The following is a 12,999-nucleotide window of genomic DNA, read 5'->3' as shown; positions in this document are numbered from 1 at the left end:
ACGGCGTCGAGACGTTACGCACGCCCGTCCAGGCGGTGCACATGGCCTCAATGCGGCTGCAGGCCGGCAGGCCGTTGCCTCGCGGAATTTTTGGACAGTGTCAGTTTTTCGGAGCCCCATGTTGGATGTCGGGACCAGCTCCGCACAACTCCATACAGCTCCGGCGATCGAAGTGGGACCGGCCCCGCGAGGCTGTACGGCTCAAGCGGCCACGTTAGGTCGCGCTTGCCGCATGCAGTCGCATGCTCGTGGGACAGGCCCTTTACCTTTCACCCTATTGGAAACATTTGCAACTGAACTGCTCAATATTCTCACTGAAAGGCTCCACTTATCAGATGTAGATGAAGCCACAAGTAGCTGCTCCAAGTCTACGTTTGCCAGTTTTGCTTCCTTCTAAGTCATGAGGAAAATATAACAGTATGAAAACTAGCCTATGCCTTAGAGTAGGAACACCTTCTCCCAGGTCTTACGTTTCCTTCAACCCCCACTCATCATTGCCACGGGTGACAGGGCACACCTATGTAATGGTATCAGAGGCCTTTGAGAGGGACATTAACAGCTGCGTTTCATGGGTAACTGCAGTTGGGATCCATTCAGCTTTTGGCCCTGATTAATATCTTTACACTCTATTGCTATTTGGAACCAGGTATTATGGCATAATATCAAATTCGCACCCATAACTTTCACATTTATGTTGGTTTTCTAGCTTGTTGTGGAGAAATAAAATTGACTCCTTTCAATCATGCTTATAAGTTTTCAAATCATTGCTTTCGGAATATGTGTTTGATCACCACTAAAAATGAAATCTTAAGAGACTAATATTGCAATAACTAATGATTAATGGAAAACTAAATCTGTGCTGTTCAACAAAAAACTAATTGAGAATTACTAAATTGCTATTCAGGTGAGTGAACAATTAGTCAAATGTGCAGACTCTAAACTCCCCTTTTGTCAATTGATAAAGTGGAGTGAAACTGTGGGGACAGTGGCAGGATTTTGGAACTCTTGCCAACAGGAAAGTTGATCTACAAAAGTCTAGAGATAGGAGCTAGAAGTGTAGCTAACAAATGATCCTGATACAAGGAACTGGAATGTTGAGCAACACAAAGTGTTAGAGGAACACAGTAGCTCAGGCAGCATCCATGGAGGCAATGGCCTGAAACATTGCCTGTCCATTTCCACCACAGATGTTGCCTACCCTGCTGAGTTCTTCCACATCTCACTACAGATGAAATCTTAGATTCATTAATAATGCAATAACTAATGATTAATGCAAAACTACATCTGCGGCGTTCAACACAAGTTACCACAACTCCAGCCGGTTGTGCTAGGGATCTTGGGACTAAAGCCGAGGACAGCAGCAGTAGAATGAGTTAGCGCGCACTCTTGCACCCTACTTACCGAGGGAATTACAGAGGATGCTAGTGGGGAGAGGGCAGAGGCACATTTCTGTGCACCTTCATGACCAACGGTGAAGCTCACCTGGACTACCCCCGTCCTTGAAGTACTGCTCCCGTGGTCCAGGCAGCTGGAACAATGGGAACAGGGACTCCGTCTTCCAATTCCGATCATTGTTGGGATTGAAAGAGTTGGATTGATCAAGGGGTGCATTCCAAGGACTGTATTTAAATCTGAGATGGTACTTCACCTAAAAAGACAAAACCAACAATTACGTGACAATGCCCTATCCTTCCCGTAATCTTCCCGGGAACATGCATAACTGATACTGTAGCCCTGTCCATCACACGGACCAGTCTCCCCACCAATGATTCCATTTACACTTCCAACTGAGAGTTGCAGATGTAGCCCAGTCCATCATACAGACCAGACTCCCCACCACCGACTCTATCTACATCTCATACTGCCTCGGGAAATCAGCCAACATAATCAAAGACTTGAGCTACCCCAGTCATTCTCTTTTCACCCTGCTCCCATCTGGCTGAAGGTATGGAGGCTTAAAAACACACACCACCAGTCTCAGGAAAAGCTTCTTCCTCTCTGTTATCAGGTTTCTGAATTGTCCATCATAGGCTTAGGTACTTTTGATTCACCTCTACCCCATTGCTGATATTGGACTTTGTCTCTGGAATTGATGTGCTACAACTATATTCTGCACTCTGTATCTTCCCCTTTGCTCTAATGCACTTGAGTTTGACTCGATTACTTTCATACACAGTATTTTCTGATCTGTTTGGATAGCATGCAAAACAAATGTTATCACTACCTCAGTACACATGACCATAATAAACATACACCAAGAGTACTGGAATGGCATGGTTCAAAGTCCCTGTTGGAAGCACACAGATGTTAAAATAGCAGCTCACATGGGCAGAGAGCTTGGCCGGCTGATTGGTGGGCTGCGTCCCTTAGTAAAGACCAGCTGGGGGGGGGGGGGGGGGGGGGGGGGGGGGGGGGGGCAGGCAGTGGGCCAAGTGCCCCCTGCCCATCCCTTCTGCGCTGAACTCTCTGGCCAAAGGCAACACAATTTTCTGCAGCTGCACAGGGGTGAGCTGGTTGGGCAAAGTGGTTATGCTCAATGTCAACTCTGCTCTTAGACTTTAGGGCACAAAGCACTCCACTCCTGGCTGAGGTTGTCAGCAAGGGCTGTGACCAAGCAGACCACATGCAGGATATTAGCTTCAGGACACTACCCACTACTATAGCAACAGACATAACTTCCCAACAATTCTTTGTCTGAACATTAACCTCATGGGACCTAACCTCTGGCAGAGTGCAGGAGGAGCCAAATACATTCCTTCAAACAGATTAAAACATCACACCTGGAGATTTTGATCCTGGTCTTTCTCGAGGAGCTTTGTGGTGTTTGGGGCACAAGCAATTGCTGCCTTGGTGAAAACAGCGGCTTCTGCTTGGAGAATGCTGACTCTCTCCAAGACTGACTCCTCCCACAATCCACTCCACTCACATAAAAGCCCCACTGAAACAAACTAGAGCAAGTGTGGCACAGGCGTTTGCTCAGCTCGAGACTGAGCTGCTGAATGCCAATCACTAACTTCAGCAACCAAGGGGTTAACTGGAGCTGCACTGATTTCTGGTCGATTAACAGATCACTGAATATCCCGGGAGAATGTAAAAACACAGCGCCAGAGACCCGGGTTCGATCCTGATCTTGGGTGTTGTCTGTCGAGTTTGCACATTCTCTCTGTGACCACGTGGGTTTCCCCCGGGTGTTCTGGTTTACCCCCACATTCAAAGATGTGTGGATTTGTAAGTTAATTGGCCCTATGTGAATTGCCTGAGTGCGTAGGGAGCAGATGCGAAAGTGGAATAACATCGAACTAGCGTGAATGGGTAGACACAAAATGCTGGAGCAACTCAGCAGGACAGGCAGCATCTCTGGATAGAAGGTGACGTTTCTGGTCGAGACCCTTCCTCAGACTGAGAGTTACGGGAGAGGGAATCACAGAGATACGGACGGGAAAGGTGTGACAACGAGACATCAAGAGATGGAGTTCAAGGAAAATGTAGAATACATCATTGTTAGCTAGGAGGTGACGACAAAACAAATAGAGATAAAATGTAATTGGGGACAGTAAGAATGGTCAGAGAACTAGGAAGGGGGAGGGATGGAGAGGGTGGGAAAACAAGAGTTACAGGTACTTGAAATTAGAGAAGTCAATATTCATACCACTGGGGTGTAAGCTGCCCAAACGAAATATGAGGGCTGTTCCTCCAATTTGCACTGGACTTCACTCTGACAATGGAGGCGGCCCAGGACAGAAAGGTCCTTGTGGAAATGGGGGTGGGGTGGGGGGGTAAATTAAAGAGTTTAGCAACCGACAGATCAGGTAGGTTTAGGCGGAGTGAGCAGAGGTGTTCAGCAAAACGATCACCGAGCCTGCGCTTGATCTCGCCGATATACAGCGGATAAATTAGATGAGGTTGGAGGTGCAAGTGAACCTCTGCCTCACCTGAAAAGACTGTTGGGGGTCCTTGGGCAGAGTTGAGGGAGGAGGTATAGGGGCAGGTGTTGCATCTCCTGTGGTTGCAGGGGAAAATACCTGTGGAGGGGGGAGGGGGGTTTGGGCGGGAAGGAACGAGTTAACCAGGGAGTTGCGGAGAGAACGGTCTCTGTGGAAAGTGGAAAGGGGTGGAGATGGAAAGATGTAGCTCGTGGTAGGATCCCGTAGGAGGTGACGAAAATGTTGGAGGATTATGTGCTATATGCGATGGCTGATGGGATGAAAGGTGAAGACTAGGTGGACTCTGTGCCTGTTATGACTGGGAGGAGGGGGAGCAAGAGCGAAGCTGCCTGATTTCATGGAGACCCTTATTAAGGGCGTCATCTATGATGGAAGAGTGAAACCCCTGTTCCCTAAGGAATGATGACATCTCAGAATTCCTGGTATGGAACACCTCATCTTGGGCGCAGATGCGGCGTAGACGGAGTAATTGGAAGTGTGGGATAGTCTTTGTAAGATGATCGATGGTCGGCGTGGACTCTTTGGGCTGAAGGGTCTATTTCCATGCTGTATCTTTCAATCATGCGAATATCTTCACATAAACACTCAGCAAACCTTACTGCTCAGTGTAAGCTTGGAGAGAGTTCATGCAAGCACTGCAAAGCACTGCAGAGCACTTAATTGCCAGAAGAACATCTCAGAGGTCCTGAGAGAACAGACGGCCTGGAGGAACCAACATCATCAACAACAGTGAAAATAACACTCGGACTTTATTCTCCACTAAGCCTCCTGAAACCTCGAATCACCTCACCTCCACTGCTCAGTGTAATACGTTTTTGGACTTCTTCAGTACCAAAATCACCAGCATTCATCACCAATTGAACTCTTTCTCAGTTTCTGCTCACAACAGCCCACCCTTGACTTCCACACTGGACTCCCCACTCTATCTACTTTCCAGCTTCCAACAGTCGAAGAAATAACTAAACTCATCACCAAGTCCAAGAACTCCTCCTGCTTGCTTGATCCCATCTCTACTGTCCTGGTTAAATCCTGTCTGCCCTCTATCTCACCCATCATAACGTCCATAATTAACTCATCCCTATCAACTGTAACTGTCCCTACATCTCTCAAAACAGCTTCTGTCACCCCGATTCTTAAAAAAAACAGGTTCTGATCCAAACAATCCAAATAACTACCGCCCCATCTCCCACCTCCCATTCGTCACTAAACTTCTGGAAAGGACAGTAGCGACACAACTTCAAGTCCACCTTCAAAACAATAACCTCTATGAACCATTTCAGTCTGGTTTTCGCCACAATCACAGCACTGAAACAGCCTTGGTAAAAATTACAAATGATCTCCTTCTCGCAGCCACATGTCCATCCTGATCCTCCTCGACCTCACAGCAGCCTTTGACACCATCTCCCACCCAATTCTTCTGGAACGTCTATCTGCCACCGGCATCAACAACAATGCACTACTTTGGTTCAGGTCCTATCTACACGACAGAAAACAGTTCATCCAGGGAAATAAAGTCACATCCACAACTGCCACAGCCACCCATGGTGTTCCTCAGGGATCGGTGCTGGGGCCACTGCTTCTTATCATCTATATTCAACCTCTTGGCAATATTCTCCTTCATTTTGGAATCAATTTTCACTGCTACGCCGATGATACACAACTTTACCTCTCCACAAAACCAAACACCTCCCTTCCTCCAACTGCCCTCACCACCTGTCTTCAAGCTATCAACAACTGGATGTCATTCAACCTTCTAAAACTCAATGGAAATAAAACAGAAATTATGCTAATTGGCTCAAAGTCCACACTCTCCAAAACCCACCCGTTCACCATTTCAGTTGATGGCTCACCCATACCCACCTCCTCCCATGTCAAAAGTCTTGGCGTCATTCTGGACAGTACACTTTCCTTTGGCCCCCACATCAGCAATATCACACGCTCTGCATACTTTCATCTCCGCAACATCTCCAGACTCCGCCCCTCCCTCTCCAAAGACAATACAAAAGTCCTCATCCACGCTCTGGTCACATCCCGCATCGATTACTGCAACGCCCTCCTCACTTGCACCTCCAATAAACTTCTTCATCGCCTCCAATGCATTCAGAACTCTGCAGCCCGGATCATCACCCACACCAGATCATCGGACCACATCACACCCATCCTCACTCAGCTCCACTGGCTCCCTGTGCACCACCGGATTAACTACAAGATTTTACTGCTGACCTTCAAAGCCCTACACCACCTTATTCCCCAATACCTCTCTGACCTGCTGCTACCATACACTCCTTCCCAGTCACTTAGTTCCTCCTCAACTGCAATTTTAACTGTCCCCACATTTAGACTCAGCACCATGAGTGCCAGAGCCTTCAGCTGCTCTGCCCCATTTTTCTGGAACACTCTCCCACCTCCCATCCGTCACCTGAACACTATCGATCAATTCAAATCACAACTAAAAACACACCTGTTTAGATTAGCATACCCGACATAACGTCCACCATGTTCACCCTGATTTTAATGACTTAAAATGTTTTGTGTATTTTTGTGAATTTTTTTGTTTTTTGTTTTTAATCAACTTGATTTTAATATTGATAAATGTATTGTGATTTTATGTCCTGTAAGGTGTCCTTGGGTGTCCAGAAAGGCGCCAGCAAATAAAATGCATTATTATTATTATTATTAACACGTCTTCTTTTGACATATCTCCTCTGTACAGCACTACGGACAGAGTCCGGACTTGTTCTTTAACGTACCTGTAGTGGTAAGCGTTCGTCATGATGTTTAAAGTCATGGTCAAACACTAGAGCTGCCAATACCGTCTGGGCCATCCCACCTCCAGATTTTATGAATTCTTCAAACTGAGCTTCTTTCTGGAAACCCAGGACTGCAAAGGAAAGCAAACTTTCTGTGAGTCAAGGTTTATCCCTGGCCTGACAAACACCAGTCTGAAGAAGGGCCTTGATTTGATACATTGTCTGTCCATTCCCTCCACAGAGTCAAGGGCCTGTCCCACTTTCCCGATTTGTTCACAAATTCTCCCGAGTTTTCAAACTCGCAGAATGTTCATAACGAGTCCGTAGGAGGCCCTAGGAGTCCGTGGATATATCGTAGCGGCTCGTTATGCCAGCCGCAGGTACTCGGGGCAGTTTTTTTACTCGTGGACATTTTTTATCAGGCTGGAAAAAACGTCCCGACTTACCTGGTGCCCCGAGTGCCTACGGCTGGCATATTCGTGAATAACTCGGGAGAATTCGTGAATAACTAGGGAAAGTGGGACAGGCCCTTTACTCCAGCACTCTGGCACCAGGTACTCCAGCACCAGGTACTCCAGCACTCTGGCACCACCAGGTACTCCAGCACCAGGTACTCCAGCACTCTGGCACCAGGTACTCCAGCACTCTGGCACCAGGTACTCCAGCACTCTGGCTCCAACTCCATCTCCGTACTCCAGCACCAGGTACTCCAGCACTCTGGCACCAGGTACTCCAGCACTCTGGCTCCAACTCCATCTGCAGTGGTGACTGCAGCCTCCTGCACACGTCTGGCACTCATCAACTTTGCCACTAACCCAAAATCGGCTCTCAAATTAATTTCGGTAATCTTTACCCAACCCCCTCCACTTTCATAATTTCTTTGTCTCCATCGCAGGAAACAATCTACTGAAGACTCAAAAAGGGCTGGAGTAGCTCAGCAGGTCAGGATGCATCTAACGAGAACATGGATAGATGACGTTTTGGATCGGGACTCTTCTTCAGTCTAAAGTTATTAACTTATTATGTTTTAATTTATTATGTGTTATCTAGTGTATTGTGTTTACAGGCCTGTTTAGCTACTACAAGTAACAATTTCAATGTTTCATATCAGTACATATAACAATTAAACGCTTGACTCTTACCTGCCAATCAACTCCACCTCACCTGTATCTACCTACTGTTTAGTTTAGTTTATTGTCATGTGTACCGAGGTACAGTGAAAAGCTTTTTTGTTGCGTGCAACGCAGTCAGCAGAAAGACTATACATGATTACAATCAAACCATCCAGTGTACAGATACAGGGTAAAAGGAAATAACGTTGAGTGCACGAAAAAGCCCAGAGAAGTTATGTCATAATTCACTGAAAACATTTCAAAATTAGTTACCAGAAGCCATCTGTACAGACATCCTTGCAAATTAATTTACTTGCAGCGTGGAAACAGGCCCTTTGGCCTGACCAGCGATCATCCCGTACACTAGCACTATCCTACACACTAGGGACAATTTACAATTTACAAAAGCCAATTAATCTACAAATTTGCATGTCTTTGGAATGTGGGTGGAAACTGGAGCACCCTGAGAAAACTCACGAGGTCACAGGGAGAAAATAAATCGTAGTCAGTATCGAACCCGGGTTTCTGGCGCTGTAAGGCAGCTACTCTACCACTGCCCCCCACTGTGCCACCCCTAAAATTAGTTGATCCTTTTTGGAGTTGTGGAACTCTGTCCATGGACACCAGATAGGCGGAAAGCAATAGCTGGAGTCAAGAAGAAATGCAAGGATAAGCAAATTTTACAACTGTATGAAGTAGTTATGAAGTGAAATCTTCTTCACTGACTTCCAGAGAATTACATGGCATATTCTAACAGATTCATCTTATTTCTAAATACTGCTGCACAATGCAGTCTTCCCACCTCCTCTTTATACTAGCCCCTTCCCCTTGAGATGTGTCTTGATCTAAACACTGACTGTCCATTTCCCTCCACAGGTGCTGCCAGACTCGCAGTTTCTCCAGCTGTTCTGATTTTTCAGCACCTGTAGTCCTGTATACTACAATTTTAGATATGATTGCAGATATTTTAGATTGTTCCTATGAATGCTGAAGTGTGCAGTAATGGGTATTATACACTGCTCCATAGAGTGCTCAAGTAGATACTAAAGAATACACAGAAGGTAGACAAAAATGCTGGAGAAACTCAGCGGGTGAGGCAGCATCTATGGAGCGAAGGAGCTAGGCAACGTTTCGGGTCGAAACCCTTCTTCAGAACCGAAACGTTGCCTATTTCCTTTGCTCCATAGATGTTGCCTCACTCGCTGAGTTTCTCCAGCATTTTTGTCTACCGTCGATTTTCCAGCATCTGCAATTCCTTCTTAAACTAAAGAATACACTAATGGATATTGCCGACTAGACTACACATTGCATACTGCTCAGTCTATGCCATAGACCCATCTAATTGATATTAGATTATTGAATTCTCCAAGTTTAGATAACTGCAACCCCACCCCCCTGCCCCTCCACCTCTCTGTCTCTAGCCATGCACCACCTGGACTTGCACCTATTTCTCCCCTCCCCTCGCACCTACATTCTTTCCTCTATCCCTTACCTATATCTACCTATCACTGGCCGGGCTTTGTACTGCCCACCTCGTTTCCACACTCACTTCAATCATTCTGAAGATGGGTCCTGACCCGAAACGTCACCATTTCATGTTCTCCAGAGATGCTGCCTGTCACGCTGAATTACTCCAGCCCTCTGTGAAACGTCACCTATCCATGTTCTCCAGTGATACTGCCTGAGCCACTGTGTTACTCCAGCACATTGTGTCTCTTTTTAACGGGACAACAGACACTGTTTTAACGGCTATTATAAATTGTCTAATGAATGTCAGGGAACGCTGCAATGGATGTGATTAAAGCTACCATTTGCTCGACATGCACGGCTTTCATTCCCCGACGGTTCTTACAACTGAACTACAGCATCAATGTCACAAGAGAAGACCCACACCAGAGAAGGGACCACCAACCATTAGTGTAGAACTTACCTCCAACCACCCTGCTCAGGCTGTCTCTCACTGAATTGGCGATTGTCTCCACTGCTGTCACATTGGAGGGAATATAAACCAAATACCATTTGGCAAAAGGATGTTGGGGAAAATATGGGATATCATTAATTTTAAAGGGCTGGTATATTGTTGCATTGGTATATTGGACAGAGTTGACTCGTTGTCTTAGAATGATAAGGATTGTAGTGAATAAAAGTGGCAGGCTTATTTCAGTAATGGTGACCAACACTTGACGTTTCTGCATTGAAACAAAAGAAAGATTGTTAAAGGTAGACATTACTGAAACACATACTAAATCCAACGCCTCTGTTGCAGCAGAGGTCACCGCCCAGTCCCTGCTTTCTCACCCGCAATGAGGGAACAATCTGCAGCCACATGGTGGTGAGGGGCAGGGGTCACACAAGCACTACTGGGGCTAGGGGGTTCATGTGGGGTGGGTGACAGATGCTCCAGTGTGTTTCAGATCATCAAGAACAGTACGGCAATAGGTAGCTCCCTGTGGGAGCTGTGGAGAGGAGGATGGAACAGGGTCAGACAGTGGAAGTGTGAATGGTGCTGCAGTGTTTACTGGACAACAGAAAGTCCCATAGAGCAGTTGCACATGGGACAGTCGAGTGTGACCAGTGCACTCTCACACATTACTAGAGGCATAGAGTAATACAGTGTGGAAACAGGCCCTTCGGCCCAACCTACCCACACCAGCCACATGTCCCAGCTACACTAGTCCGACCTGCTTGCGCTTGGTCCATATCCCTCCAAACCTGTCCCATGATTGTATGGAGAGGGGTTTTCTTCGACCCCACAATCAGTGTGATGAAATGTCTCGACCCAATAGATCACCTATCGATGTTCTCCAAAGATGCTGCCTGAACCGCTGAGTTACTCCATCACTTGTTCCTTTAGGGTAAACGGAACCTGCAGTCATTGTTCCAACACCAATACAGCCAATACAGTTCCAATACAGCCCTAGTCCACTCACCTGCAACAGGTAGTTCTTCCAGAGGAGCAGCCCAAACTGCTGAACTTTGCTCATTCTGAGCTCAGGCACCACCCCAGACTGCTGCACCCCTCAGGGAGGAAAGGTGACCAATCGGACGGTAGCTTTCACGCCTTGCCACAGGCTGTTGGGAGGGGAGTCACTCTGATCAGTGTCGATGTGTGGCAGCGAGAATGAGATGGTCTGGTTCCCTCATTGGCCCAGGCAGCGGTCCTCTGTGCAAAAGCAGAGAAACTTGCATTTATACGGTGCCTTGCACCATAATAACGTAAAATATATTGAACAATTACTACACTGAAACATCCATGACTGCCAAACAAGTGACTGTCAACTCCCTTTTCAGATGCAGATTTTCCAGTGTCTGCAATCTAGCATTGCCCTAGAAATCAAATAACCAGTTCTGCAAAAGATCTCGGAGCCAAACTGCGATCTGCTCCCCTCAGGAGTTGCCTGATCTGCTGAGAGTTCCCGGTATCTTTGGTGGCAAGCTCACTGTTCCAGACTCGCGGTCATTGGAATTCAGCAGCAGTAGTAGGAAACACCTTCAAAACTGTCAGGACTATTAGTTACTTAGCAACACAATGTTAAAATGGTAAATCATCAGTCTCTTTGTTTCGAAGGTAGACAAAAATGCTGGAGAAACTCAACGGGTGAGGCAGCATCTATGGAGCGAAGGAATAGGTGACGTTTCGGGTCGAGACCCTTCTTGTTTTCAGTGATCTGTGTTGAATCCTGTCGTCAGCCTTGCCTGGGAAAACTCACACCAGAATTTGAATCCCAACCTTCCTGTGCCATAATTCCCTTCCCCCACTCCTGTATGAGCTTCCCATTTATTCCCCAAACTCCATGGATACCTTTCCTTCCGCCACTTTCCTCAGCGGACTTCACTGCAATTTCCCAATTCCTTAATCTCACCTCAGTTGTGGGCATCCACTCACCACAAACGATTCTAAACTGCCTCCATCCCTCAGCCTTTACTTCCCAGTTTAAAATTGGCAGGACTCACCAGTGCGTGCAAGCTGTAGGGTTACTTTGAAATGTAAACTGAGATATTTGCTGCTGTCTATACATCAATCGTTCCAAAAGTGAAACTACTCACCTTCACCACTTGCTTTTCACTTCACAACACCTGAGCCAGGTGATGTGTTTGTCAGTCTCTGCACAGTGACTGCATGGTAAAAGCTCCGTGATCTAATCTCTGCGGACAGGGCTGGTTTATTTAGTCGCTGTACTGTTTAAAGTCAACAGGTAACTTCTGTCGGAGACTGTGTAACCAATCCCCACTCACAAGCTGTGTAACCAATCCCCACTCACAAGCTGCGTAACCAATCCCCACTCACAAGCTGTGTAACCAATCCCCACTCACAAGCTGCGTAACCAATCCCCACTCACAAGGTGTGTAACCAATCACCACTCACAAGCTGTAAACCAATCACCGCTTATAAGCTGTGTAACCAATTCCCACTCTCAAGCTGTGTAGCCAATCACCACTATTCCTCCAACTTCCGTCGCATCTGTGCCCAAGATGAGGTGTTCCATATCAAGTCACCTGAGATGTCCTCATTCTTTAGAGAATGGGGGTTCCCCTCTTTTATCATAGGTGAGGCCCTCACATGCGTCTCCTTGGTATCCCATTGCTCCACTCTTGCTCCCGCTCCCACTCCCCCCAGTTGCAACAGTCACAGAGTCCCCCTAGTCCTCACCTTTCACCCCATCAGCCGACACATACAGCACATAAGCCTCCAATATTTTCGCCACCTCCACCACTAGTCACATCTCCACCCCTTTCCGCTTTCCGAAGAAATAGTTCTCTCTGCAACTCCCTGGTTAACTCTTCCCTTCCCCCACAAACCACACCTTCCACAGATACTTTCCCCTGCAACCACAGGAGATGCAACACCTGTCCCATTACCTCCTTCCTCAACTCCATTCAGGGACCCCGACAGTCCTTTCAGGTGAGGCAGAGGTTCACTTGCTTCTCCAACCATATCTACTGTATCGGTTGTTCTCGATGTATCCTCCTCTATATCGGCAAGAACAAGCATAGACTGGGCAATCGTTTTGCTAAACACCTATGCTCACTCTGCCTTAGCCTACGTGATCTCCTGGTTGCCAAACATTTTAACTCGCTTTCTCATTCCCATACTGACACATTCCTGTCCTGGGCCTCCTCTACTGTCAGAGTGAGGCCAAATGCAAATTGGAGGAACAGCACCTCATATTTTGCTTTGGCAGCAAGTGGTAT

General features: G+C 46.9%; 1 protein-coding gene across 1 annotated transcript in view; it reads right to left on the bottom strand.

Moving 5' to 3' along the window:
* abca3b (ATP-binding cassette, sub-family A (ABC1), member 3b) overlaps positions 1-12,050 on the bottom strand; it is a 46,526-nt gene extending 34,476 nt beyond the window's left edge. The window contains exons 1-5 of the mRNA XM_055651458.1: positions 11,854-12,050; positions 10,737-10,969; positions 9,737-9,995; positions 6,695-6,825; positions 1,483-1,648 (exon numbers count right to left, since the gene is read on the bottom strand). Of these exons, the coding sequence (XP_055507433.1) occupies positions 1,483-1,648; positions 6,695-6,825; positions 9,737-9,995; positions 10,737-10,790 (610 nt within the window). The 5' untranslated portion in view covers positions 10,791-10,969; positions 11,854-12,050. The remainder of the gene's footprint in view (positions 1-1,482; positions 1,649-6,694; positions 6,826-9,736; positions 9,996-10,736; positions 10,970-11,853) is intronic.
* Positions 12,051-12,999: the final 949 nt, after the last annotated feature.

The sequence above is a fragment of the Leucoraja erinacea genome, chromosome 20, assembly GCF_028641065.1.
Source record: "Leucoraja erinacea ecotype New England chromosome 20, Leri_hhj_1, whole genome shotgun sequence".
NCBI classification, from domain to species: domain Eukaryota; kingdom Metazoa; phylum Chordata; class Chondrichthyes; order Rajiformes; family Rajidae; genus Leucoraja; species Leucoraja erinaceus.
The sequence above is the reverse complement of the archived record's forward strand: the minus strand, read 5'-3'. Positions and strand labels throughout refer to the sequence as shown.